Source organism: Acomys russatus, chromosome 13, assembly GCF_903995435.1.
Source record: "Acomys russatus chromosome 13, mAcoRus1.1, whole genome shotgun sequence".
NCBI classification, from domain to species: Eukaryota; Metazoa; Chordata; class Mammalia; order Rodentia; family Muridae; genus Acomys; species Acomys russatus.
In genome coordinates, this window is record NC_067149.1 from 24108288 (window position 1) to 24133918 (window position 25631).

Genomic DNA, 25631 nt, shown 5'->3' on the forward strand with positions numbered 1-25631 from the left:
CATTTGCATTGTTTTCATTGACTTCTCCTCTACACTATGCTTTTCTTAAATGAAGCCTGTATGAAAGTTTCAATTCACAATCACAGGACATCAAACAAATTATTGGTAAGTAGCATATTAAGTGCAGCAAGTATAAAACCAGAAAAGAAAAGGGGGGGCGGGATAGAAGCTGAAGAAACATGGATAACAGGCATACCACGGTGTCAGTCCTGGAAAGACACCATCTTGTTGCATCATCACCTCATGATAAATCTGTCCATTTTATCAGCACTTGTGGTGTCATTGATATTAATTTTGGAGTTCAGGCAGGCATTCAAAGATACCCTGCTGAAGATAACAACTACATTTTTTACTTACAAGAGTTTATGATTTACCCTAGTCAACTTTCCAGAATAGTTCTGTCTAAAGTAGAAAAGGGTAACAGTATCTGCTGTCCGGAAGATGACGGAAAGTACAATCTTCACTGTAGCAGAGCAATACAGCTGGAAATAATAAGAGGCTATTTCACACAAAATGAACTGGAAACACTCTTAATTACCATATTTGGTATTGGTCAGAGTACTAGAAAACATAGCCACATAGATGGCACATCAATTTCCTAATCTCTAAAGGAAAAAGCTAATGTTCTGTGAGAAATAAATGAGCTGATCTATACAAAATGCTTAGCATCAGCATTGTTAATAAGTAGTAGCCATTATTATCACGACTAGAATTCATTTGATGAGTAAACATTCAACAGTAGGACATTTACAGACGGCATTAGTGCCCACTAAGAAGTTAATGATAAAGTCACTCCATAGAAATCTCCCCAGAAACATATGAGCGATCAAAGGGGTGAGAACACTCAGCCATGATGAGAATGAGACTCAAGGAGCTTCTCTGAAGGAGAGGTGGAAAGACTGCAGGAGCAAGAGGACTGAATGGAGAGGGGCAGTGCAGTGTGTTCTGCCTTTAGCGCATGACAGCATTGCTCTTCTGCCGAGACAGCTATTGCGTCTACCGAGCTGCCAGCGCAAGACGTACACAGAACTAAGCCTGTCAACATCTGGCCATGAACAGGGAAGGACCCAGCAAGCCCTGTCTCTCACCAAGGATTTCATAGGTCAATAAGGGTAGCTAGGGGTAAGGGCTCATGAAATTCCACCCCTCTATAAGGATCTACAGCTAATAGTCCCTGGTGGAGGGTCCAGTTTCTCTTACTGCTAGAGAAGCAGTCTTTTACCTGGGATATGTGAAAGAACCTAGAGACACAACCAATCAGTCAACCAACCAATCTCTCTGTCTGTGTGTGTGTATCACAACTGCAACTGCGTACACATGAACGCATGGCTCATACGCACATACACACACCTCAAAAATAAAAACCCTGAAGAATGCAGTAGTGGCACACATACCTTGATGGTAATAAACAGTTCTCTAATTAGACTTAAAACACTCTCAACAAAACAGAAATCATACCTGGTACAGAAAACCTAGCCAACGAGCCAGAGCTAGTGAGGTCATAGGTCTTAAATGAGAACCTACAACCCCCATTTTACTGAACAATCATGATACCTAATTATATTCTAAATATTTGTCCCTACATCCACAAGTAAGCATAGTCCTTGCCTGCATCAGGGAAACATCTCTTTGCAACACAAAATCACTACAAAAAGCCTCAACCATTCAAAATTCAGAGTTGTGGAGTCCAGCCTCATCAGAACTTCTACAACACAACTCAGGCAACTACGGCTCAGGGATCATTGCAGGACAGGGCTCAGAAAGGCTGTAAACAGCCAGAGGAATACAGAGATTGTCATGAGACTGTGTCTCCTGGACTACCAGAAGCTCTGCCCATAAAGGATCACCAACGTGACTGCTGAAACATGAGATGAGCAAGGCTGACAAGAATAAAGATGCTGACATGAGGGAGGGAGGAGCTCCCAAGGCCTCAGCCCGGCACAACCAAGGCAACCAAGATATACTGAGAGACAGTGAGTCTTCTCCAGGGAAGAGCATGGCTACTGGTTATCCAATACCAAATGGTCAGCCCTGAAAACGTACATACAAGTAACCTTATACAGACTGGACACACACACACACACACACACACACACACACACACACACACACACACACTCACCACACCACAAACACATGTAACAACAATTAAGTACAAAAGAAGCCATAAATTAGAAAGAGAGCAAGCAGAGGTATATGGGAGGGCTTGGAGAAAAGAAGGATAAGGAGGACATGATATAATATAAATGAAAAAACTTTTTTAATTTCAATAAAATAAATTAAATTTTTAAACACATACACACACAAATATTAAAAGAAAAAGGAACTTAGCTGGGAACAAGAATGAAATCTGCAGGAGTAGGAAGGGAACCAGAGGGCAATGGGGTAAAGATGATAATCACATACAACACGAAAATATCATGCTGGGAGGTGGTGGCACATGCCTTTAATCCCAGCTCTGGGGAGGCCGAGACAGGTACTACTCTGAGTTCGAGGCCAGCCAGATCTATAGAATGAGTTCCAGGACAGAGAAACCCTGTCTCAAAAAACAAAACACAAGAAAGAAAGAAAGAAAGAAAGAAAGAAAGAAAGAAAGAAAGAAGGAAAGAAAGAAAGAGCGAGCCATGAAACACATTATCATGTGCAAATTAACATATGCAAATAAAATTAAAACAAATAAATAAAAATGAATGGGTGCAGCTATGTGGGTACAGTCTTAGAATTCCTTAGAATTCTAAGTCATTTCCTTAGAATTCTTTGCCATCAAATTAATATTTCCCTAAATTCTTAATGAGTAGGTTAAGTATTCCTGAACATCAAGAAGAAAAATAAATTTATCTAATTAGTATGATTGTAAATCTAGTTAAAAATTATAAACACTTAGTGTGTCTGTGTCAGCACCACAGACCCACGCTATGCTCCAAGGGCATTCTCTAGGGCACAAATGAGGAAAGTGACCATTACAGTCTTTTAATATTTTTCTAGATTTTCTAGGTTTTTTTTGTTGTTGTTGTTGTTGTTGTTATTTCGTTGTTGTTGTTTGGTTTTTATTGTTTGATTTGGTTTTTATTTATTTATTTGTAATGATGGTCAGCTAAGTTTTTCAAATGAAATTAAAATCAAAACAGTGGTATCACTCGTTTTTGACGCAGACTTCCCCAAGGCTGTCCCTGTGCCAGTGACTGGTTCAGAGCCGCTCCTCACGGGCAGTCTACTCAAAGGCTCTGTTTTAAGCCTTCTTGAGCTCATAGGGAATCCGAAGCTTCAGCACAGTCAAGTCAATTTTTACCTGTTAAACTAGAAGATATATCCTATTTTCAGATGATTACTAAAACCCAAGGCTAGTAATAGTCAGGAAAAGCAAAAGCGGTACACACCTGATGGCAAAATGGGTTGTTTTTAAATCAAAGGTGTTTTCTTTATGCAATTCTCCTTCATGCACAAAAACCAGGCTATTTTTCTCATTTTTATTGGCTCACTCATTCCTTCATTTCAGACCATGAGATAACACTTCATTGGCCACCAAGTAAAATCTGGAAACTGAATATTTCAGAGGGAAAGCTAGGACAGAAGCTCAGGGGCAGGGAGGGAGAGTCAGGACCTGGAGTGTGACTTGGCAGCCAGGTCCCATAGACTCATCCAGTCCTGTGTCCAACACCAGCGCTCAAGAAGGGGGAAAGGCCAGAATACTCAGAGACACAACACAAGCTTCTCTAGTTGAAAAATCAAGCTCCATCAAATCTTAACTTATCCCTCACAATCTACTACAAACTCACCAATTAAAGAGCTTCTCAAGGAAAGGATAAAGTAATTCGGGGGGCAGGGCAGAGGGGAAGGCTGGAAGCAATATCTGATTAGCCTCTCAATTTAATTTTTATCACTTATTCATGGGCAGTTTTTCATTAAACGAGAAATAAAATTATTCTCTCTACTTTGCAAAGTTGTGATGATGTCATCCAGATGCCCACACTTTCTTATGGATAATTCAAAGTTAATAATTTTTCCATCAACAGCAGACTTAACCATACGCCTGTTAACCAGCGAGCAGACATCTTAATTCTATACAACTGTCATATTCGAGACATGAAAAACAAAATGATGAAGGGGACACAGCAAGTATGCACAGAGGATAGGGCCAGAGAAAAACAGAAAACATTTCATGGAATACCATTTGGGATAAATCCTAAAGATGAACAGAGATGTCAAAAAAGAAAAAAGGGGGGGGGGGGAAGCACTTTTGGTATAGCAAACAATGCGAAAACACAGAGATACCTAGACCAGAGACAGAGGAAATTTGCAGTTCAGTGTAACAATAGTGTGTGGGTGGGCTCTGCAGTAGAAAAGAGGGCCAATGAGTTGGAGGACCGTTGGAAAGGGTCTACATGCCCAACGTAGTACCAACACCGCTCTCTAAGCACCCTTTTGGTGGGAACAGGGCTCGGGACAGGACTCAGTGTTAAGGAATATGCCTAGTGCACAAGAGGATCTGGATTTGATTGGCAACACTACAAGTAAAGGACACCCTCTGCTCACCCAGAAGGTCCTCTTATCAAAGCAACCGTGGAAGGAGAAATGTTGTGGATTCCTTTTAAGTTCTGTGTAGTGCTTAACCTAACCTACTCAGGTTCCTAGTTTAAGAAAGCATACCGGGCCTGGAGAGATAGCTCAGAGGTCTAGAACACAGCCTATTCAAAGGTCCTAAGTTCAATTCCTAGCAACCACATGGTGGCTCACAACCATCAACACTGAGATCTGGTGCCCTCTTCTGGCATTCAGGTGAACATGCAAGCAAAACACTGTACAGTTAATAAACAAATAAATCTTTAAAAAAAACAAAAAAACAAAAAAAGCAGCATACCATAGAAGCTAGAGAGATGCTGAGTGGTTAAGAGTGTTTCCAGCTCTTCAGAGGGCCAGAGTTCAGTCCCCAGCACCTGTATTACATAGCTCACAGCCTGTAGCTCCAGCTCCAAGGGATGTGACGTCCTCTCCCAGCCTCCACAGGCGCGCGCGCACACACATGCACACATATAATTAAAAATAAATAAATCTTTAAAAAAGAAAGCATGCCATATAATCCAATTTTATAGACTGCCCACAGATTAAACAATATATTAAGAAAAATATATTAAGCTGGGTATGGTGGGTCATACCTGTAATGCAAATACTTGGAAAGCCGAGGCAGGAGGACTACCAGAAGTGCAAAGCCTAAATAGACTGAATTATGAAATCTAGACCAGAGCTACAAAGTGAGACCCTGTCTCACGGCCTGGAAAAAAAAAAAATCTATTTATTTACACTTACTTACTTACTTATGTATTAAATGTTTTAATGGAAGTAAGCAGATAACCAAGCAAGAGGGAAAAAATTGTTTTAGGAAGCAGGAAAAAATGAAAATCTTCGTATTTAATTTACTACATTATCATCACTAATGAAATCACACATGCTACTAATGGTGCCCTCAGCACCACTGGCTGAGCCTCCCTGCCTGCCCACGTGGTCTTCAGCTCTTGAAGCCATCCTGGTCCCTTGTGTCTTCTTGGATTCTCTAAGTAGGTAGTAGGTGACCTGCCTAGGAACACAGATCCAGCAGGGTCAGGGCGGGGACCAGGAGCCGGCCTTGACAACCTGTGATTACAGTACCTGTTTATAGCACAGAATGAGAACAGGGCCCCTGGCACAGCAGTGTGAGCCTGTGTAAGTGCCATACTGATGAGACTTGGAGCAGGTTTCTAGTGCCTGTAAGCACGTCTTCACTGCCCATATAAAACAGTGTAGGCTTCCGTGTTGGGAATAAATCATTTCCAGAGCTACTTACAGTCCTAAAATACTATACCCTACCACGGAAGAATAAATTCAATGCATGAATGTGATTCTTAAGAACATGTGAGCTTCTGTCACTTCCTTCCTAAGAGACTGAAAGGAAGGAAGCTGAGAGAACCAAGGTTCCATCAACCATCAGAATCTACCTCAGTGTTGTGTTGTTTTATTAACTTGATCAGCATGTTACAAATGTGACTAAATAAGGCCATCACTGATGAGTTTGCTGCTTGTATTACACATCAAAATTCTTAGAAGAAAACTGCAATGCTTTGATTTCACCAAAACCCCAAGTTGTTTTTTTTTTAAACATATGGTTTTGGGTTTTTTTTGTTTTGTTTTGTTTATTTGTTTGTTTGGTTGGTTGGTTGGTTTTTCGAGACAAGGTTTCTCTGTGATAGCTTTGGCTGTCCTAGACTCACTTTGTAGACCAGGCTGGTCTGGAACTCACAGCGATCCACCTGCCTCTGCCTCCCAAGTGCTGGAATTAAAGGCGTGCACCACCACGCCCGGCCCCAAAACCCCAAGTTTTAAGAGCAGCATCTCTCTTGACGCAGACTGAAGGAGACCTTCATCTGGCTTCACAGCCCAGGGTCCACAGGAACATGAAACCAAAAGCCAAAGACCACTTTCCACACTCTCAAATGGTCCTTAATTCAAAACATATAAGTAAATGAATCTGAAAGAGCAGGCGGTACCACATAAAGACAGAGGTCATATCCAAAACAGAATACATCGGAACACCCAAACTAGAAGCAGGAGGCAGAAAGCAGAATGGCCAAGCAGGTTCCCAACCACTGTGGCCCAAAACCTCAGGCTTTCCACCATGAGGGGTGATGTCAGGGTTGCCTAATGGTTTAGAATGCTAGAATTCCAAGGGAAGAATTATATTCGTTCCAGCAACATCTATTCGTGGAGGGGTCAACCTTTCAAATAATCAGTGCTAAAACAGCAGGATCTGCACCTGAAAATAAACAAACTACCCTAATCCTAGAGCTTACATAAATATTCAAAGTGGATCTGAGATGAGTATTTAAAACTATTTTTTAAAGAAGGAAAAAAGAAGGGAGGGAAGGACAGAAGAAAGAAGCAAGGAAAGTTAGTTAAGAAAGGGAAAGGCCACTTTTTAGCAGGTGGTGGCTGAAGGCTGAAGATCCCTGGGAGTTTGAGGTTAGGCTCCTAAGATACAAGGCCAACCTGGGATTTATAGACTCATTAATCAACCAATAAATAAAAATGTTTCAGAAGATAGCATAACAGGTACTTTTCAGCTCTAGGGCTTGATAAATAGTTCTTAGACATGATTTTAAAATCATGATTCATCAGAAAAAAAAAGTAGATAAATTGTTGATTAAAGTTCAGAACGTTTTTCCTCTGGCAGAGTATGCTGGAAAAATGAAAAGACACGCTTCAGACTGAGGGAAATATCTGCATACCACATATCTGGCAGCCAACTAATATGCAAAATACATAGAGAAATTTAAAAAGTCAACATTTTAAAAATCAAAACAGAAAATGGGCAGAAGACACTAAAAGACATTTCAACAAAGATACGTGGGTGGCAAAGAAGCAAATAAAAAGTTACTCAACATGACTGGCCTTGGTGAAGCAAGCGCACTTAAGATGTGACTATAGGGATTCTGCCACCACCGCGGCTGCACACAGATCAAAACCACAGCACTCTGAGGCGCTGAGCCTAATACCACCACCAGCACCCTCCCGCTGAGGAGAAACCCTTGGTGCCCTGACTCAAGCCTCGCCTAGAACAGCAGTAGTAGTCTGCCCCAAACCCATTACAGTCCATGGCAGTCCATCCACAAGCCACAGCAGCCCGCCTCCAAGCTGTGGTGGCCTGCTGCTATCCACTGCCACCCGCGCCCCCAGCCCTATGACATGATACCTTCCCCAGGAAGCGGAGAGCCCACCGGCCCCCTACACATACATACAGTCCTTCGGCCCACTATATCACCACCACCAAGAGCTATGACTACTAGAGGGCCACTAAAATTTAAAGTGGGTCACTGTCAGTCCTCCTTCCTGCCTGGTGCTCTGGAGACCTTGACAAAATGGCTTCTGTCAGAGGCTCAGAGGGAACTGTCCATGGAGACCATTCCTGCCTCAGAAAGCCTGTTGCAGCCACCATGGGAGCTGTCTGTGATGAGGTCCTTTCCTGCTTCAGCTAGCTGCCTTCACAATGGACTCTGTAAATTCTGGACACACTGTAAACTTTATTACCCCTCAAGGCAGGAAAGTGCCAGACCTCTTCCTGAGAAAGCTCCAACAGCCCCGCCCCGCCCCCACCTCTGAAACTACCATCTCCAGCCCCTCAGTAAAACTCATTCCAGATTATGCTAATTTGGGGATGAGAAATCTGGACAAAAACCCACCAAACCCTAAATTTCCCCCAGCTCAGGTTTAAAATCCCACCAATCCACACTCTGGAAACCCCTGCCCCTAGAAAGCTCCGCCCCCTTAGAAACCCTATATAAAGGCTGTGTCTGCCCAGTTCTCTGCTGCCTTCTCCCAAGAGCAGAGGTAGCCATTTCAGGATTTGTCTCTCCTCTCCTGGATTTATACCTCCAATAAATCTCTTTTAAGAGATTTACTGCCTGCTGTGACTCTCTTGTCAGAAGAAGAAATGAAGAAGAGAAAAAGAAAGAAGAAACAAAGGAGCAGAGCTCAGGCTCCAAGGCTCCTCAGCTCCTCAGCTCCTCAGCTCCTCAGGTGTTTGGGGCAACCCTCCCTGGGAGCTGCATCATCATGGTAGGGCTCCTCCTCTCAGGGCTGTGAGGTTCCTGGGCTGCCGTGCCTCAGGATAACCTTGGGACACTGTTTCACCTGTTGGGCTGGGATACCTTCCCAGCCCTCAGAATTGAGGACACCCTTCCCCTCGAGTTCCAGGAGGCAGGGCCACCCACACCACCCACACAACAACCGAAACCAAGACACTTATCTGGGAACATAACCTAGAGACACAAATACATTCAAACAAAACACAAAACAAAAGCTGAAAACAGCCAAACTGTCCCTGAATAGGCGCACAGTTAACTAGAGCATCTGTACCGCCTGCAGCCTGGGACACGCTCTGTAAATATACATGCTTTTATATTAGTTTGTCTATTGTACAACACGTATGTGGCGTGTGCTCCAGGAAGATAAACTTTGACCCATATAACTTGGCTGTATCTCCTGCCCTCTCCCGATCCCCAAGATCACCTGCCATCTCCTTACTACTTAAACACATCAAGCCTGCGACCCCGCACCAAGGCCTCAGCACTTCCTGTTCCTTTGTCTGCAATCCTCTTCACCCAGATTAGTTCTCATTTCACACCCCTAGGCTCCTTGGGGATGAGCTCAGCCGCAACCGTAACCGATGGCTACTTCTTCAACACCTGTAACTATCGGCACCATCCTTCCTCATTTGTTTTTCACTATGGCATCCATCAAGCCAGGAGAGGCAGAGGTGCTATCATATGCAGTCCTAGCTACTAGGAGCCAGGGTGACCTCATGGGAAGACGAAAGGCTGAAGACTAGCCTAGGCAACAGAGTGTGAGACCCTACCTCAAGAAGGGGGGGTGGGGTGCTGTTGGAACATGGTCCCAGAATGCAGTTGTGTGAGAATTGTGTTTGTGAGAAAACTCCAAGAAAACAAAAGTCTTGTGACCTCAGTTTCTTCAAAAACACAGACTTGTTCTGGGAGTGTGTTTCCGTGTTCCTCCCGGGTGTAGGGGACAGGAAGTGACTCCATTCAATACAACTGGTTATTGTCGTCTGTTTATATGCCTCTATGGAAAGCATGCTTTTGCCTCACACAGCTTGTCCTCGTTCACTTTGCTTATGTGACACAATTTAACCCTCAGAACGTAAATTGTCAGATGCTCTGAATAAAGCTGCCTATCCGTGAGGCTTTAGCCGCCTCATTTATTACACCACTCTCCCAGGTCGCAGTGCAACAGTGTGCATCATGTGACTCCATCAGTAGCTGGGACATGATGCCATTCTCCAGATTTCCTCAAGTCATCTGTGCACCAGCGGCCTGAGGGCCACTGCAAGGAACAAAGTTATCCGCAGACCAGCACTGAGCCCGAGTCTGGACGCATAACCAGTACAGTAAATACTAAGTACTATTAATTAAGTACACTTAGTAAATATAAGTAAAAATTAAGTAAATTTAGTAAAGGGATGGAAGCTCAGAGAGGCTAAAGGCTACAATGAATCAACAGGGCAGAAAGACACAAAGCTGTTCTCTGTGCTTTCCATCAATGATAGAACAGAGACCTAAATTCAGTCCTAAAACTCAGTGGCTTTTCCTACAGTATTTCACCTACAGCACTGAATGCCAGTTATAAAGGATTAACTGTCCTCCATACCCTTTCCCCACTTCCCCCCAGACTGCCCAGTTGCTGATCTTCACCCACTACCTACCTACAGCACACCTGCTGATCTTCACCCACTACCTACCTACAGGACACCTGCTGATCTTCACCCACTACCAACCTATCAGGACACCTGCTGATCTTCACCCACTACCTATCTACAGGACACCTACTGATCTTCACCCACTACCAACCTATCAGGACACCTGCTGATCTTCACCCACTACCTACCTACAGGACACCTACTGATCTTCACCCACTACCAACCTATCAGGACACCTGCTGATCTTCACCCACTACCTATCTACAGGACACCTGCTGATCTTCACCCACTACCAACCTACAGGACACCTACTGATCTTCACCCACTACCTACCTATCAGGACACCTGCTGATCTTCACCCACTACCAACCTACAGGACACCTGCTGATCTTCACCCACTACCAACCTATCAGGACACCTGCTGATCTTCACCCACTACCTACCTACAGGACACCTACTGATCTTCACCCACTACCGACCTACAGGACACCTGCTGATCCTCACCCACTACCGACCTACAGGACACCTGCTGATCCTCAGCCACTACCTACCTACAGGACACCTGCTGATCTTCAGCCACTACCTACCTACAGGACACCTGCTGATCTTCACCCACTACCGACCTACAGGACACCTGCTGATCTTCAGCCACTACCGACCTACAGCACACCTGCCGATCTCCATCCATTGTCTCCCTATGAGGACACCACACCTCCTCCTCGGCTCTTTTCTTCTTCAAGGATTGCTATTGCACCTTTTTCTTTCATTACAGAGGTTTCACTTTTGTGTTCATTATTGTTCGGGTATAATCAGCTTTTGATTGCAAGCTGATTATTCTTAAATTTCAACTTTATATTACTGAAGAACCCAATGCCTGGTATAATGCTGATTACAAAAAAAAAAATCAGCTGGATTAAGTTATGCAAGTGTTTCTGAAAAGGCCTATCATAGGGCACTAAGACACTGGGGTTTTGTTTAACCTTGGGTGAGCTGCCTGAACAAAGAGAATAGTTTGGAGGGTGACATGCAGGAAAAATAATAATAATAATAATGAGGTTTGCTGTTTTCTCACTTCAGAGCTAAGTGAGAAATACTGGAACCAACACATCTGAATAAAGGCCGGCATGTAGCCCAGCCTCACTGCTATTTAAAACCTTTCTGGGCCTCCTCTTTGGAATTCAACATCAAAGCCTGCTCCTGTGCCTGCCAATATCTCCTCCATTACAACTTTTCTTTCCTGAGCGCAGAGTTTCCCCAACCTAACACTAGGGAGTAAGTGAATAGGAAAGTGCTTTGGTTCAAAAACAAATAAAGCTTAAATCATGCCCATGTTGTTCCTGGTTCCTGCATTCCACCTCTCCGCAGGCGCTAGGAATGCACCCTCCTCACAAAGCCAGAGACTGAAGCAGTGGGTAGAGAGGAGGATCTTGTCACCCCGGTGCAGGAACATGAACCAGAACACCATCCTCACCTGTTCCTTCTCCATGCGTAGGATAACTGTAGGTCCCAGTGACCAGAAGTAGCTTCCCATGATGCCAAGGTGGCCCCTGAACCCTCATTCTTCAAAAAGCAGAGGATAAGTTGTTCAGTGATATTAGTATGGCTACCATATATCACATGGCTTAGAGAGGGAGAGGTGGTGAAGAAGAGGAGGAATAGGGCGGGGGGCCATGGACATATTCAATCACAGTTCTCAGGGTTAACAATCTAAAATCAAAGAGCTGGGTCCTTGGACTCTATTCCGTACCTCACTCCTAGTTCTGGTCACTGAAGGCTGTTTTGTTACTCCTCTTCACTGCCTTCTCTTCCATCTGCCCTTCTCACTACATATGTGCAGCTGAGTCTACACTTCCCTAGGTTATAAGTACAGCTGTCATACTAGACTAGGGTCCATGCTAATTGTTTGTTTGTTTGTTTGTTTGTTTGGAAACAGGGTTAAACTGTGTAGCCCTGGATGTCCTGAAACTAGCTATGTAGACAAGGCTGGCCTAAACCTCAGAGATCCACCAACCTCTACCTCCTGAACGCTGGGAATAAAGATGTGCACCTCTATGCCTGGCTCTAATGACCTCATTTTAACTTGACATCCTCTGTGAAGTCTCTATGTTCACAAAAGGTCACACCCTGAAATACTGGAGGTAAGGACTTCACACACATAACTCAATCCATGAAGGGCACAATTCAATATGCCACTGTGAGTGACAGCCTCAGGGAGGGGCAACAGCAATGACAACAGGAAAGTTCTTTAATGTCTCTGAGCCATAGCGCTTTCCTTTTCAAAATGGGCTTGGACGAGGACAATAAAAGTGCCTACTGCAAGGGTCTCCACAGGGACTCAAAGAGACACTGCCTCCCAAGGCACACTGCTGGGGTGACCTTGACAAATGTCAGCTGTGTTTCCCCATAAACTTGGCTCAGTTCTCCAGGCATTAATAATAGCCATGAGTCCAAGAAACACAGTACAGCTTGATGCCCAGAGACAGGAAGCTGTCTCAGCACCATAAACATTCACTGTGAGTTTACAACAAACTAGACTCATGTTCATGAGAGGCAGCAACTGTCCCTGTCCCTGGGCTTCTTTCCAAGGCACCGCCTGAGCCCAAGAGTGCACCTTTGTCACACTGGGCCAATGCGCTGGGGGATTGTGTGAACACGCAAAGTTTACAGACTACCATGAAGAAAAATATGTCTAGTAGACATTTCAATTATATATGGAAAGTCAAAACTATAGCTCAAACTACACACTGAGCATTTCTACAAAGATGAATATTAACGTAGACTTTCACGTATGTATATCACTGTTCAGACCAGCCAAAGGGTAGAATCTACCTAAGTATTCCATGAAAGATGGAGGATGAATAAAATTACACACATAAACATAATATATATTTATGTACACATATACCCCTCATAAAAGGTATTGTGACACATCCTACAACATGGATATATTCTGAAGATATGCTAAATGAAATAAGCCAGCTAAGAAAGAGCAGATATTTTATGATTCTACTTAATGTGCCACACAATGGAACACTGTGCAGCCTTGCTGGTGGGTGGGGGCGGGGAGTGAGCAATGAAGTGTGTCTAATGCACAGAGTTTTGCTTGGGAACATGAGTAAGGTCAGTAGATGTTGGCACTAGGTGTACAGCAAAGCAAGTAAACAGGTGTGTGCGATGTCCTGCTCAAAAGCATAAGATGGTCACCTTAATATTACACATAAGTTGCCACAATAAAAGCAGCAAAACTAAATAAAATAAGCATTCATACTTTTTAATCTTTAGAAACTTTGAGAAACATAAGACTTTCGAGCCTTTTTTTGGGAGGGGGGTTTCAAGACAGGGTCTCTCTGTGTTAGCCGTGGCTGTCCTGGACTCTCTTTGTAGACCAGGCTGGCCTCGAACTCACAGCGATCCACCTGCCTCTGCCTCCTGAGTGCTGGGATTAAAGGCGTGCGCCACCATGCCCAGTTTTAGAGCCATTTTTTAAAAATTGCTAGTCCAAGTTGTTAATGAAAAGAGCAGCGCCAGGGCTTCAAATGAGGCTCAGCATACAGCACTGCCCAGCGTGTGCATGGCCCTGGGTAGCGTACAGCACTGCCCAGCGTGTGCATGGCCCTGGGTAGCGTACAGCACTGCCCGGGGTGTGCATGGCCCTGGGTAGCGTACAGCACTGCCCGGGGTGTGCATGGCCCTGGATAGTGTACAGCACTGCCTGGCGTGTGCATGGCCCTGGGTAGCATACAGCACTGCCCGGCGTGTGCATGGCCCTGGGTAGCGTACAGCACTGCCCGGCGTGTGCATGGCCCTGGATAGTGTACAGCACTGCCTGGCGTGTGCATGGCCCTGGGTCGCAGCCCCACCACAGCCCTTTTACATCTCCACAAATGTACTGAACTTGAACATCTAAGTGCTGTCTTTGTGTTAGTAATTAATCTTATTTAAACTATAACCCTGATTCTTATTTTAAACTTCAATGTTATAAGCAAAAGATTCTCTCAGCCAGAAATGGATTCCTCATCAACAAAACGCCTTCAAGAAAGGAGCACCATGGGGGCTGGGGATGCACCGGGCGAGTGCTTGCCTGGCATGCAAGAGCCCTGCGTTCCATCCCCCGGCACCACATAAAAGGAGCACAGTGACACACAACTATGATCCTAGCAACGGGGCTGCGGGGGAGGCAGGAGGATTAAACTTTCAAAGTTATCCTTGGTTATATACTGAGTTTGAGGCCAGGCTGGACCACCTGAGACCCTTTCTAACAAAGGAGCAGAACACTGACGCATGTCAAATGAAGATAAGGAGACAATGCCGCTAAATAGCCCTATCTGGGGGCTTTCAACACAAAAGGAGATTTAGTAGTCTTCTCATCTTTATATAAAGTTTAACTCAGTAAATTTTCCTCCATATTAAATTACATCTTATATAAAATATAGTCATAAAATCCATTTATGGCACTCATAAAAGCCTCCCCATAAACTGGCATCAAACAAAAAGGGAAGGACCCAGGACACCGGGGCCCTGCTGTAGTGGGGCTGGGCTCTGACAGGACAGTCCTGCAGTACTCTGGGGCCCAGCCAAGCAGGGAGCAGGTGCAAGCCTTCTGCACTCTGCGATTAAAGCCACGCTGCTCCCTGCAGCTGAGTCCAACTGCTCATAGCTCAACACCAGCTCTACACGGTGCAGACCGACTGTCTTCAACTCCACCGTCTCTACACCCTTGACTTATCTAATTAGCCGAATAGCACCTTTATTTTTCCCTGTTCATTATTTTTAAAAGTCAGTAAAAAATTCATTTTGTTGTCCTTGTGTTGCTGGCTTTCAATTTTAATGATGCTTCACTTGAAAGGCGCTCTAAATCTCAACAAAGAAGCGCCCATCATTAATAGTTTATCTCCTTAATCAAAAATAATAAGTCCCAACTTTCCTTGTATTACTTATTAAAGGCCTGCATATACCCTCAGGCTGGAATGAGAGTGTATAATAAATGTGGTTTATCTGCTTCCCTGCAAAGGAAGTTAACCCAAATAAGTCCTTCAAAAGCTAAGGCTGCAACCAAACATCCCAGCAACAGGAAGGAGAATGCAGCAGATGATATCGATGCAGGGCAGGACGGGTCCCTTATGAAAACGTGCAGAGAGTTCCATCCATAAGGACAAACTATTAACATTTACTTGCAGTTGAAATGCTCATCTCCAGTTCCAAGCACTGGTGGGGTCCAGGAATCTTCTACAGACTGCAAAGCAAGACGGCACAGGTAGCCACTGCCCCTTAAAGTCGCTTCTGCACCTGATTCTTCCAGTCCCTTACCTCCTGTCAATTTTCCACCCAAGGCATGCAGTGTAAAGAACTAGTGAGGAAAGCCAGGACAGCATCGAAGCCATTCTTCAGGGACATAAAGCCACTTGATTAGATATCATGTTTGCTGATAGTTATACCCAAACCAATAGCTAGCATTCAGTGACCATTTAGGGTCCAGGACCGGCTAGGACACATGTGCTGCTCAGTACAACAGTAGTAACTTTGCCCACTTTGCCATGAAGAAGGAAGCACGGGTCCTAGGAATTAAGCTAACTCCACCAGATCTGAGGTGGAGTTCAGGGCCAGGTTCAGGGCACATGCCTGCAGCCCAACACTCGCAAGATGGCAACAGGATCACTGTGAGCTGGAGGCCAGCCTGGGCTATAGTGAGATCCTGTCTAAAGCCGAGATGAACAAAGACAAAATAAAGCAAAAACAAATCAAGGCTGGGATGTAGCTGGGTGATGCAATGCTTGCCTTGGGTATACAAGGCACTGGGTTGGATTCCCAGCACTGTAACAACAATTATGATAATAAGTCAGCAGTTATACAATGTATCTTTTAATGTACTATTTAGAAAGACACAGAGTGTAAAAAGACATCTGCATTAAAGAGGCACTATAAGGCAAAAAAGTCATTTTTACAATAAAACGTAAAATCCTCCAAAATCGTAAAAATACTAAGCAAGATATATGAAAGCAAGATTTGAGCCCAGGAAATGATTCCAGTTCTGGGTCATCCCTAAAATCCTAGCAGGATACCTTATAAACAAGGTTCCTGTGTATTCTCAAATGTACCCCAGTTTTAGGAATAAAATGTATGAGCTTCTTCCTAACTGGTGGAGTGGAATGAATCCTGCACCTTAGCGTGGAGCTGACACAAGGCAGAAAAAACAACCAGTTACTGCCGTGGGTGACCTAAAGGAGGCTCAGCCAAAGGGGAGACCGTTACTGACCATCAGACCTCACAGGAATCCTTCTCCTGAAAGCAGCAAGTGGAGATCCAGGAGGTACCAGGGTGTCTCTGTACACTGAGCTCAGGGAAAGGCAGGGATGAGTTCCTGCCCTGTGTGAAGCCTCTTGTCTTACATGTAGAAAAGTTCATCTGACTATCTGGATGGATGACATTACAAAGAAACGCTCTACAAGTGACCAGTAAGGCTCAGAGAGGCCCAGAATTCCCCTTCAATGCACTAAGCCATTTACTTTTCCCCTGAGACAAGTCCAGGACAAAGTCTCTCCTTTTTAATAGACAACCAGAGAAACCTTAGGAAGACCTACAACCTGCACCCAAGAATGAGAGTGAGCAGAGAAGGGAACGCGACACCAGCTTGCACCGTTCCAAAGGCCTGAGCTGCTGCTGGAACCAGGTAAGACAGGCGTGTGTACCTGCGGCAGGATGGGCTGCGCTTCACTTGGAGGTTTTTTGGGGGTTTTGTTTGTTTGTTTGTTACATTTTTAAAATGTATCTTGTATGCATGTAAGTGTGTGGACAAGGGTATGTGGCCATGCTGTAGGAGGATAACAGGTAGACAGTGATTTTCCCTTCATCATGTGCTCAAGGAAGACTTGGCGGCCAGTGCCTGACCAGCTGGGCTATCTGCGTGCTGCACTGGGCTATCTGCGTGCTGCACTGGGCTGTTTAAGCTGTACACTCCTTTTTCTTGCCACTCCCCTTCTTTTCTGTGCCTGCTGCTTTACTGAGGTCCTAACACACCTGGAAGACACCCGGGCACGGGGCAAAGCACACAGTTCCGGGGCAGGCATATCAGGGCTATTTCATACAGAGTATAAAATGCATGCCTCCTCTGCCTGGGAGCAGCAAACAGCCCTATGTCACTTGGCTCGGGCAGGAAGATGTGCTAGCAATGGAAATCTGTCAGGGACCATGGGTCCTGTCTAGTCCCTATCTCTTCCTTCTCCTTGCCCTCCCCCCCACTCCCTCCTTGTCTTCTGAAACGGGTCTCACGTGTCAGGCTTGCTTTGAACTCACTCTGTAGCCAAGAATGACCTTTGAACTTTTGATTCTCTTGCCTCCTGCCTCTCATGTGCTAGCCAGGATTACAGGAGTGTGCCGTCATGCCTAATTTGCAAAAAGGCTGGGCATGAAGTCAGGAGCTTGTGCATGCTAGGCAAGTACTTTGCCACCTAAGTCCGAACCCCAGTACTTACTTTGTTTAAAAAGGAAAACGAAAACAAAACCACTGACTTGTTTGTTCGTGGGAGCGGAGGTCAACTTGCCAAAGTTGGTTCTCCTGTCCACCTCGTGGGTCTCAGAGATGAAACTCGGATAACCAGGCTCACCCCCGAGCTTCCTACCCCCTGAGCCATCTCACCTCCTCTAGTTCTCTCTCTTTAACATCAATCTTTCTTTCCTAGTCCCACGGCCCCGACTAGTCCATTTTAACTAACTGCATCTGCACATGCAGTTTCCCAGAGACACATCCCAGCTCCTGCCTACTACCCTACTACCGCGCAGCCAGTATTCACAATGTTCTCAAGTGTCCCAGGTTGAGTAACTTCTGCCCACCCCCATCTCCCATTTTATGTATTTTGTAGACGGAAGGGACCTCAAATAACATAACGTTCAGCTTTCGGAGACATTGCAGCACGAAGAAGAAAAACAGATGAAAAAGAGAATCAAGAAGTAGTGCGCTGGGGCAGCGTTTTAACCCCAGCAATCTGGTTGTGCTCCAGCGTTTTATCTATGATGACTCACAGCACCTCACTGGTACAAGAGCCCCTCAGATGCTCTCTTCTCTTGCAGGTCGTCAATCCTCTCCACGCTGACTAGACAGACTCTAAAGCAGAAAATGCCCTGTCCGCTCATCTGTAATGCCTCCCCACTGACCTCCCCCGCCACACTCACAAGGATCTGCTGAATGTGGCCCTATTTCTCTGGACTCACGGCTCACCACCCAACCACCCCAAACTCTACAAGGCAGCCCCTGCTGGAAGTCCTCGTACCTTCAAATTGCACCTCTGGGACTTCCACTGCACAGACACTGACAGATGAAAGGTCTGTGATGAAACTGGTGAGACTGGAGAGGCAGACACCTGGCCCTCCACCCACGCATGGATTCACACCTCCACGAATCTATGCCTTGTGCTCTGCAGCATCTCCAATACCAACCCACAAACAACATCAAGTCCCTTCATTTTACAGTGAGAATAAGTCCTAGAGGCAAACAACAGACATGTACCTTCACAGCTTGTGCCTAAGTGCTATTCTTTCTTAATCACTTCTATAAGCAAGCTTGCCATAAATCTGCACATGGATCAAAGCCTCAACTCAGGAAATGCCCATCCCAGAAAGTCAACTCCTGAACTCCTGCAGTCCTAAGCCAGCACTTCCTGCTAGGTAGCCAGTGGTACCCACTGTGGCTACGCTTTCTTCTCAGGTGTTCCCCTACCTCAAACATTCAACTCATCCAAGCCAGATGTCTTTGCTACTAACCCTACCCCTGAGTTATGTGAATGTTTCAGGAAAGAACGACAGCTGGGATGGCACAGCTGAGCTACTGCATCCCGTTTCTGGGATACTGACAATTCCCAAGGTGTTGGAGGCAAAAAGCCTCCATCTATCTCAGTCTCAAGTTTTCCACGTATGAAATGGGCAAGTTCATCCCTGTCTCACACGGCTATGTGGTGAGATCAAGGCTGAGGATGAGATCAGCGCCTGACTCTGAACTGACAGTACATGATAAATGTTATGAGACCTGGGAAAGAACCGTTATTACAGATTAGCAAATCCTTTTTTTAAAAGGCAAGTCAATTTAGCTTCAGATTCATCGCAACAGAGATAATCATTGTAGGCCTGTGATCTAATCATAATGGCAAATGTTTAATAAATCATACTGAAACATTATAGCCACCTGTGAGAACTAGTTCCTTTTCAGAGAAGAGTCGAGTCCAACCATCTGCTGCAGATTCGATCACAGAATGTATGCAATATCCTTCAGCAGCTGAGCATATACAGTGTGTGAAAAAGGCTCAATGAAGCCTACTTTCTGTGTAATTAATATGCACTAATAAAATGAATTTTTAAAAATAATCACTTGCTCCAGGTTGCACAGAAGGAGCACTGGGGATCTAGTACTCAAGCTCGGAGGAATTAAACGCAGAACTCCTGCTTTCTGCTACTGTGTCCTAGACCCCAGAGCAAGAAAGGGGGAGTTCAATCAGAGTCCAGAGAGGTATGTGGCTCCAGTAGGCTGAGCCCACCCAAATCTAAATAATCGAAGACAGAGGCGCAGGGCAGTAAGCACTGTGTTCAAGTGGATGGCTCAGCCCAAACTGGACCTTCTGGTGGCATGGCTTAATGATTTAACACAGTAAGCTATTCACTGGCACGAGGCAGGTGACTTCCTGGCACTAGGGTTTCCAGCCCGTTATTGAGTGACCTCTCTGTGCCTGGATCCTTTAGAGGGAGCATGGAGCCGGCACAGGCACCACTACCACCCTGCCGTGGCATTGAAGGGGTTAAAGTAATAACAGGCAATAAGCTCTTCGCACAGTGTGCCACATACTAAATGCTCAATAATTAGTCGCTTTGCCAATCATCAGCTTGTCCCCTCCTCTCCAACCTCTACCACCTCTCAGCTGGTTACCTGCCTCCCCCTAGTCTCTGTACTCCACTAATTCATCGGACCACAAATGCTTATACAACACCCAGCCAGGCCAGCTGGGAAAACAGCAGTGTGTAAGAAAGTCCACTCTCATGAAGCTCGCAATCTTCTGTTTGTGAGGGGGAAAAGGAAGATAGGCAATAACCAAATAAGATGAGGTGGAGACCTGTGTTGTTAGTTGCAGGAAAGCAGAAAAGATATAGATGACAACTCCACTGAACGGAAGGAGCCGGTCAAATGATCAGGGAAGGGTCTTTCCAGAGAATTAACACTGAATCAAGAGTTGATGAAGGTGCAGAGCAGACAGCGGTCAGAGGGAGCCCTGCTTCGAGAGATAAGCATGTGGCCCAATGTAGGATGAGCTCAACTACAGCACCACATGGCAGAGTAACCATTGGTTATACAACAATTGTGCAATGAGACCACACACCTTTGAGGGAAAGGATAGCTCACTCATTCTCAAGGGCACTCCCTCCCCCTCTCCCTCTGCATGCCATCAAAACTGCTAGGTATACTAGGCTGCTCAACATTCTCCTGAACACTGGGTTTATGAGTTTTCTACCTTTGCAGAACTAAGCACTGAGCACACACAATAAGCATTCAGAAAATATCTGACGAAAGAATGCTATTTGCTTGGTTTTCTGTTATGGAGTAGTGTGGTCTGGCCAAGTCCCTGGCATTCTACAGAGCCTTTCATCCTTCCTAATCTGCCTAAGGGCTCAGCATTCTCCCTAACTCCTGACTGCCCCCTCCCTCTGCACAGTAGGACCCGCGACAGCGACAGGCAAGCAATCCATTCCCCACTGGAATGCCAGCCCCGTCACCCCACCTTCAGCAAATGAACTTCTGCTATTCATTTCCAAATCGGCATAATGCTCTTATTTACTTAAATGTATTACATCAGGCAAAACTTTTCCAACAACTGAAGGAACCTGCCACACCGAGGGAGGACTCCAGATTGGGTAACAAGGAGAGCTGCAAGACAAACAATCCAAGGTCATCTGTGTCCTTTCTTTTCCTCCTCCCAACGGGCATATTTCAGTGACTTTCTAGGCTTGGTGCCCGCAGAACCTAGCCAAGAAACAAGGGTGACAAAGCACTGGCTACCATGGCGTGTGCTGTGGTAATCACTCTCCCATAAAAGCAGTGCTTCTTACAGTGAACAAAGCCAATCTGGTACAGGGCCTTCTACTTGCCAATGGTTAAAAGTGTAGCGTCTGAATAACAGGAAATCTAGCATCTTCTCTAGCAGCAAGCGTTAGAACTGTCCTTGGTTTGGTTGGTGGTGGGTTTGGTTTTGGTTTTGGTTTTTTGTTTTGGGGGTGGTGGTTGTTCAAAAAACAAAAACAAAAACAAAAACAAAACTGGGAAAATTAAAAAGCCAGGATTCCCCAGGGCAGTAGGCAGACCACAGCTCGCAGCAGTCTCCTGGCTTCATTTAGCTGCTGTAAACTTGTCTGTGCCCTTTAGCCCTTCACTTCTAAAATCTATGTATAGCTAGGCATAGTGGCACATACCTTAAATCTCAGCATTTAGGAGGCGGTGGCAGGCAGATCTCAGTTATGGCCTGATCAGAGTTCAAGGCCAGCTTGGTCTACAGACTGAGTTCAGGGAGAGCCTGGCTGACAGAGTGAGACCTTGTTTCAAACAAACAAAAAAGCACTCATGCTCCATCTGCCTCCACTGCTAGAAGGAGCTGCAGGAGCACAGAGCTATGGGAGCACCCAGCTGCAGGAGTACTCAGCTGCAGGAGCACCCAGCTGCAGGAGCACTCAGCTGCAGGAGCACCCAGCTGCAGGAGCACTCAGCTGCAGGAGCACCCAGCTGCAGGAGCACTCAGCTGCAGAAGCACCCAGCTGCAGGAGCACCCAGCTGTAGCCCTTCAAAGTGGCCACCAGCAGAGGCTCAGGTGTAAGCAGTTTCCTTTGACACTACACAGTCCTCCCGGCTTAGTAGAGAACTACACAGGCGTAATCCCAAAGTCAGAGCTGAAAGGTAATGCGCCCTACACCTGTGCACCCCTTAAACTGCAAGCTTCCCTGACCACCACACCAGCACCACGAGCAGAAACGGCCCAAAGGCAGTCTCTGGACAGACCTGTGACAAGGGCCACTGCTAGGTTAAGTGAGGTGGGCAGACACACTCTAAACTGCAGGTGGCACCGTTCCCTGCCCCCATCCCCCCCATCCCCCCCCACCCCCGCTGTGTTGCCAAATGGCAGGACCAGGAGCACAGCCCTCACTCATTTCCCTCTGCTTCCTGACTGTGGATACAATGTGGCCACTTGCCCCAGCTCTGGAGGCCTTGCCTTCCTGCCTGGACAGACTATACACACCAACTGTGAGGCAGAGTGAGGCCTTCCTGCCTTAAACTGCCTTTTTGGGTATGTTGCTACAGCTGTGAGAAATGCAGCTAATATACACACTTTGCAATGTGCATTGGTTTTGTCTTTTTTTTTTTTTTTAATTAAAAGAAAAAATTAAAACACAGACCAAGCACAAATGCACACACCTTTAATCCCAATATTTGGAAGTCGGAAACCAACAGATCCCTGAGTGTTCTAGGCCAGTCTGGTCAACATAGGCCAGCTGGAGCTAAACAGTGAGACCTAGTCTCAATAAATAAATAAATACCTGAATAAAACCACCCTATGGAGCAGGTCTTCTGGGCTTTTATGTGCCTCCGGCACTCCCCAGTGTGTGGCCCTGTTTGATTTCCTCTTTCCTGGACTTGCTGAGTGCTGGGATTAAAGGAGTGCACCACCACGGCTGGCTAAATTATCTTTCTTATTGTTGAGCATTTGTAATCTTTTCCCTTCCTGCCCGAGCAAAGTGCCATGTGGTCAATGACTCCGCCCACTTTACTCATGGCCCTAAGTGGCAGGGCCAACATCAAGCCAAAACACTGAAGCCAAAGGCAGAAGTTTAAAATTGAAGGGAAACAAAACAAAACAAAACACTCCAATGACACTGAACATCAAAAATATGTGTCAAATCTCAGCATTAACCCAGGAAGGAGAGGTGTGGGTGTGTGTTCATACATGTTCATGTGTTGCATTCAGAGGCCAGAGCCGGCTGAGAAGTCACCTGTCTCCTGGCATTCAACAGTCTCTCACTCAAGTGCAACCTCGCCTTTTCCCCTAGGCTGGCTGGTCAGCATGCTCTTGGAACCCACGGGTCTCTTCCTCCCATTGCTGGGCCACAAGCTCACACTGCCATGCCTGGGTTTCTACATGGGTGCCAGGGATTCAAACTCAACACTCTCAAGCTTGCGGAGCAGGTGAGTGTTCTTACCATCTGAGCCATGTCCCAGCCCTACTGTCATCTTCTAAGCCTGGTGTTGCCAGAAATAATAAGTCATGCCATGCACAAGTCCGTAAACCAGTTGACTTTACCCAATGTGAGTAAAGGGTCTCACTGGGTCGGCTTGCCAGCCAGTCTCTTCCCAAGTATTACAAGGTTCCCATTACTTGGATAAGAAGATGACAACATACTTCAGCTAAACATTCTGTTTTAGGTTTCTCTGAACAATCATTTCCTAGGCTTCATCTTTCACTGCCCTGGGCTCCATGTTTGTCATCGATTCAAATCTACCATAAGAGCACCACAGTTCTTGTGGGTTTTTTGTTTTTTTTTTTTTAATAACACTTAAATAATGAGTAGGACTTAAATCACCTGGAGATATCGCCTTACCCTTTGACAGTGGGTATCGATGATTTTAATTAGACAAACCGCCAAGCCACTCCTTTACTCACCATACTGTGAAGTGCCTATTAAGGATTTTACAGTAATAAGTATTAGCACCTCTTAAATTCCCATTAACAATAACAGAGAAGTGGAATGTCAGATAATGAAAAGAAAGGGAAAAAAACCTTCATAATTAGCCAGAGCTTAGAGTACGTTGTTATTCTTTCAGTTTTCTTAGTGCCTGTTCTGGTGAAAATGTGATAATTTGCCTTTTTCTTCCTGGGGGAGGGGTTAACCTAGAAAAAATGGGGGGAGCATGACTTCTCCAAGTGTCAATGCCAACTCACAATTCGCCCCCAAGGGCATCTTAAGAAGGTAAAGTTAACCGGGGGAGCAATGTGGAAGAGCTGTTCAGAGTCCAACACTAACAACTGGGTCTCCACGAGGCATAGAAAAAAGTGGGCACTTTTGACATAGGCCAGTTATAGACGAGGAATCAACTCCCACTTTCCTCCTGGACCCCTGCATGTCCTCAGCACAGACAAGCAGGGCTGCAAAAGCAACAACCTGCAGAGATGACTCTGGCAGGTGAGCGGCCTCGGGAGCCGCAGGGTTTCTTGCATGTAGAGCACGTGGCCTGCCTGGCGAGCTGAGGCTTACAGAAGCCTCCACCGCGGAGCCAGTTAACCGCCTGGAAAACCTCTGATTCCAAAGGTGCGGGGAACTTTCACAACTCGCACCCACCGCGGGGTTCCGGGGCGCGGCGCGGCCCTGGGGCGGGGGACGCGCAGAGGGGACCGTTGGAAAGACCCGAGCCCTGGGGTGTGCACTCTGGCCCCTTCGATCCCCGCGACCTCCAGCACCCCTGCCTGCGCACTGCCGGCCGCGCCGCGGGGGAGCACGGGGTCGCGCGGGGCGAAGTGGCCGCGAAGCAGGGGCGCCAAAGCGAGTAGCTCGCGTTGCCCCAGCCGCGCTCACCTGGGACCTGACCGCCAAGAGCGGCGGCCGCAGCGCTCGCTCTCGCAGAACCTTCCCGACCAGCGCCGCGATGGCCACCGGGGACGCCATTTTAACCAGGAACCGGTGGAGAGGCCGCGAGGGGGAGGGAGGGGGCGGAGGAGGGAGGCCGGCCAAGCCGAGGCCACGGAGGGGGCGGGCCGGGGGTAGGGGGGAGGGGCCGGACAGGGGGCGTGTCGGGGAGGGCGGGCCGGGGCGAGACAGGGGGCGTGTAGGGGAGGGGCGGGGGAGGGGAGGTGGTAGGCGGGACTGAACGGAGGGAATAGTAAAGGAGGGGAAAGGCAGAAGGATGGAGGAGTCCACCACCCACTCCAGCCACCACCCCTAATCCCACCACAATCTTCACCTTGTGGCTTCCCAGAGCTTACAACATCTTGCTTGGCTTCCAGGCAAAAACAGATCATAGCCCCAGGGACACTGACTTAAACTGGCCCCTGGAATGACAAGTTAGAGATTGCAGTGAGGGCTGCTAGGTCTGCTGGCCCTAGGAACTGATAACCACCATCAAAGGACACCTCCTGGAGAAAGCAATGTTCGAAGGGAAGGAATTAGAGCCAGTGCTGCCCACAGTTCCAGGGCAATGTGGGGCTGTGTGTGTGTGTGTGTGTGTGTGTGTGTGTGTGTGTGTGTGTTTTATGTGTATACAGAGGCCAGGAAACCATCTGTGCCTTGCCCTATTGCCACCTTATTCTCCATGGACAAAAAGCTCTCTCTGTACTTGAACTAGAATAGCAGCCAGCAAAGCCAGTGATCTTCTTGTCTC

General features: G+C 46.4%; 1 protein-coding gene across 1 annotated transcript in view; it reads right to left on the reverse strand.

Annotated features, from left to right (window-relative positions):
- Positions 1-24987, reverse strand: part of Suclg2 (succinate-CoA ligase GDP-forming subunit beta) — a 259745-nt gene extending 234758 nt beyond the window's left edge. Inside the window, exon 1 of the mRNA XM_051154952.1 lies at positions 24830-24987. Within this exon, the coding sequence (XP_051010909.1) occupies positions 24830-24919 (90 nt within the window). The 5' untranslated portion in view covers positions 24920-24987. The remainder of the gene's footprint in view (positions 1-24829) is intronic.
- Positions 24988-25631: the final 644 nt, after the last annotated feature.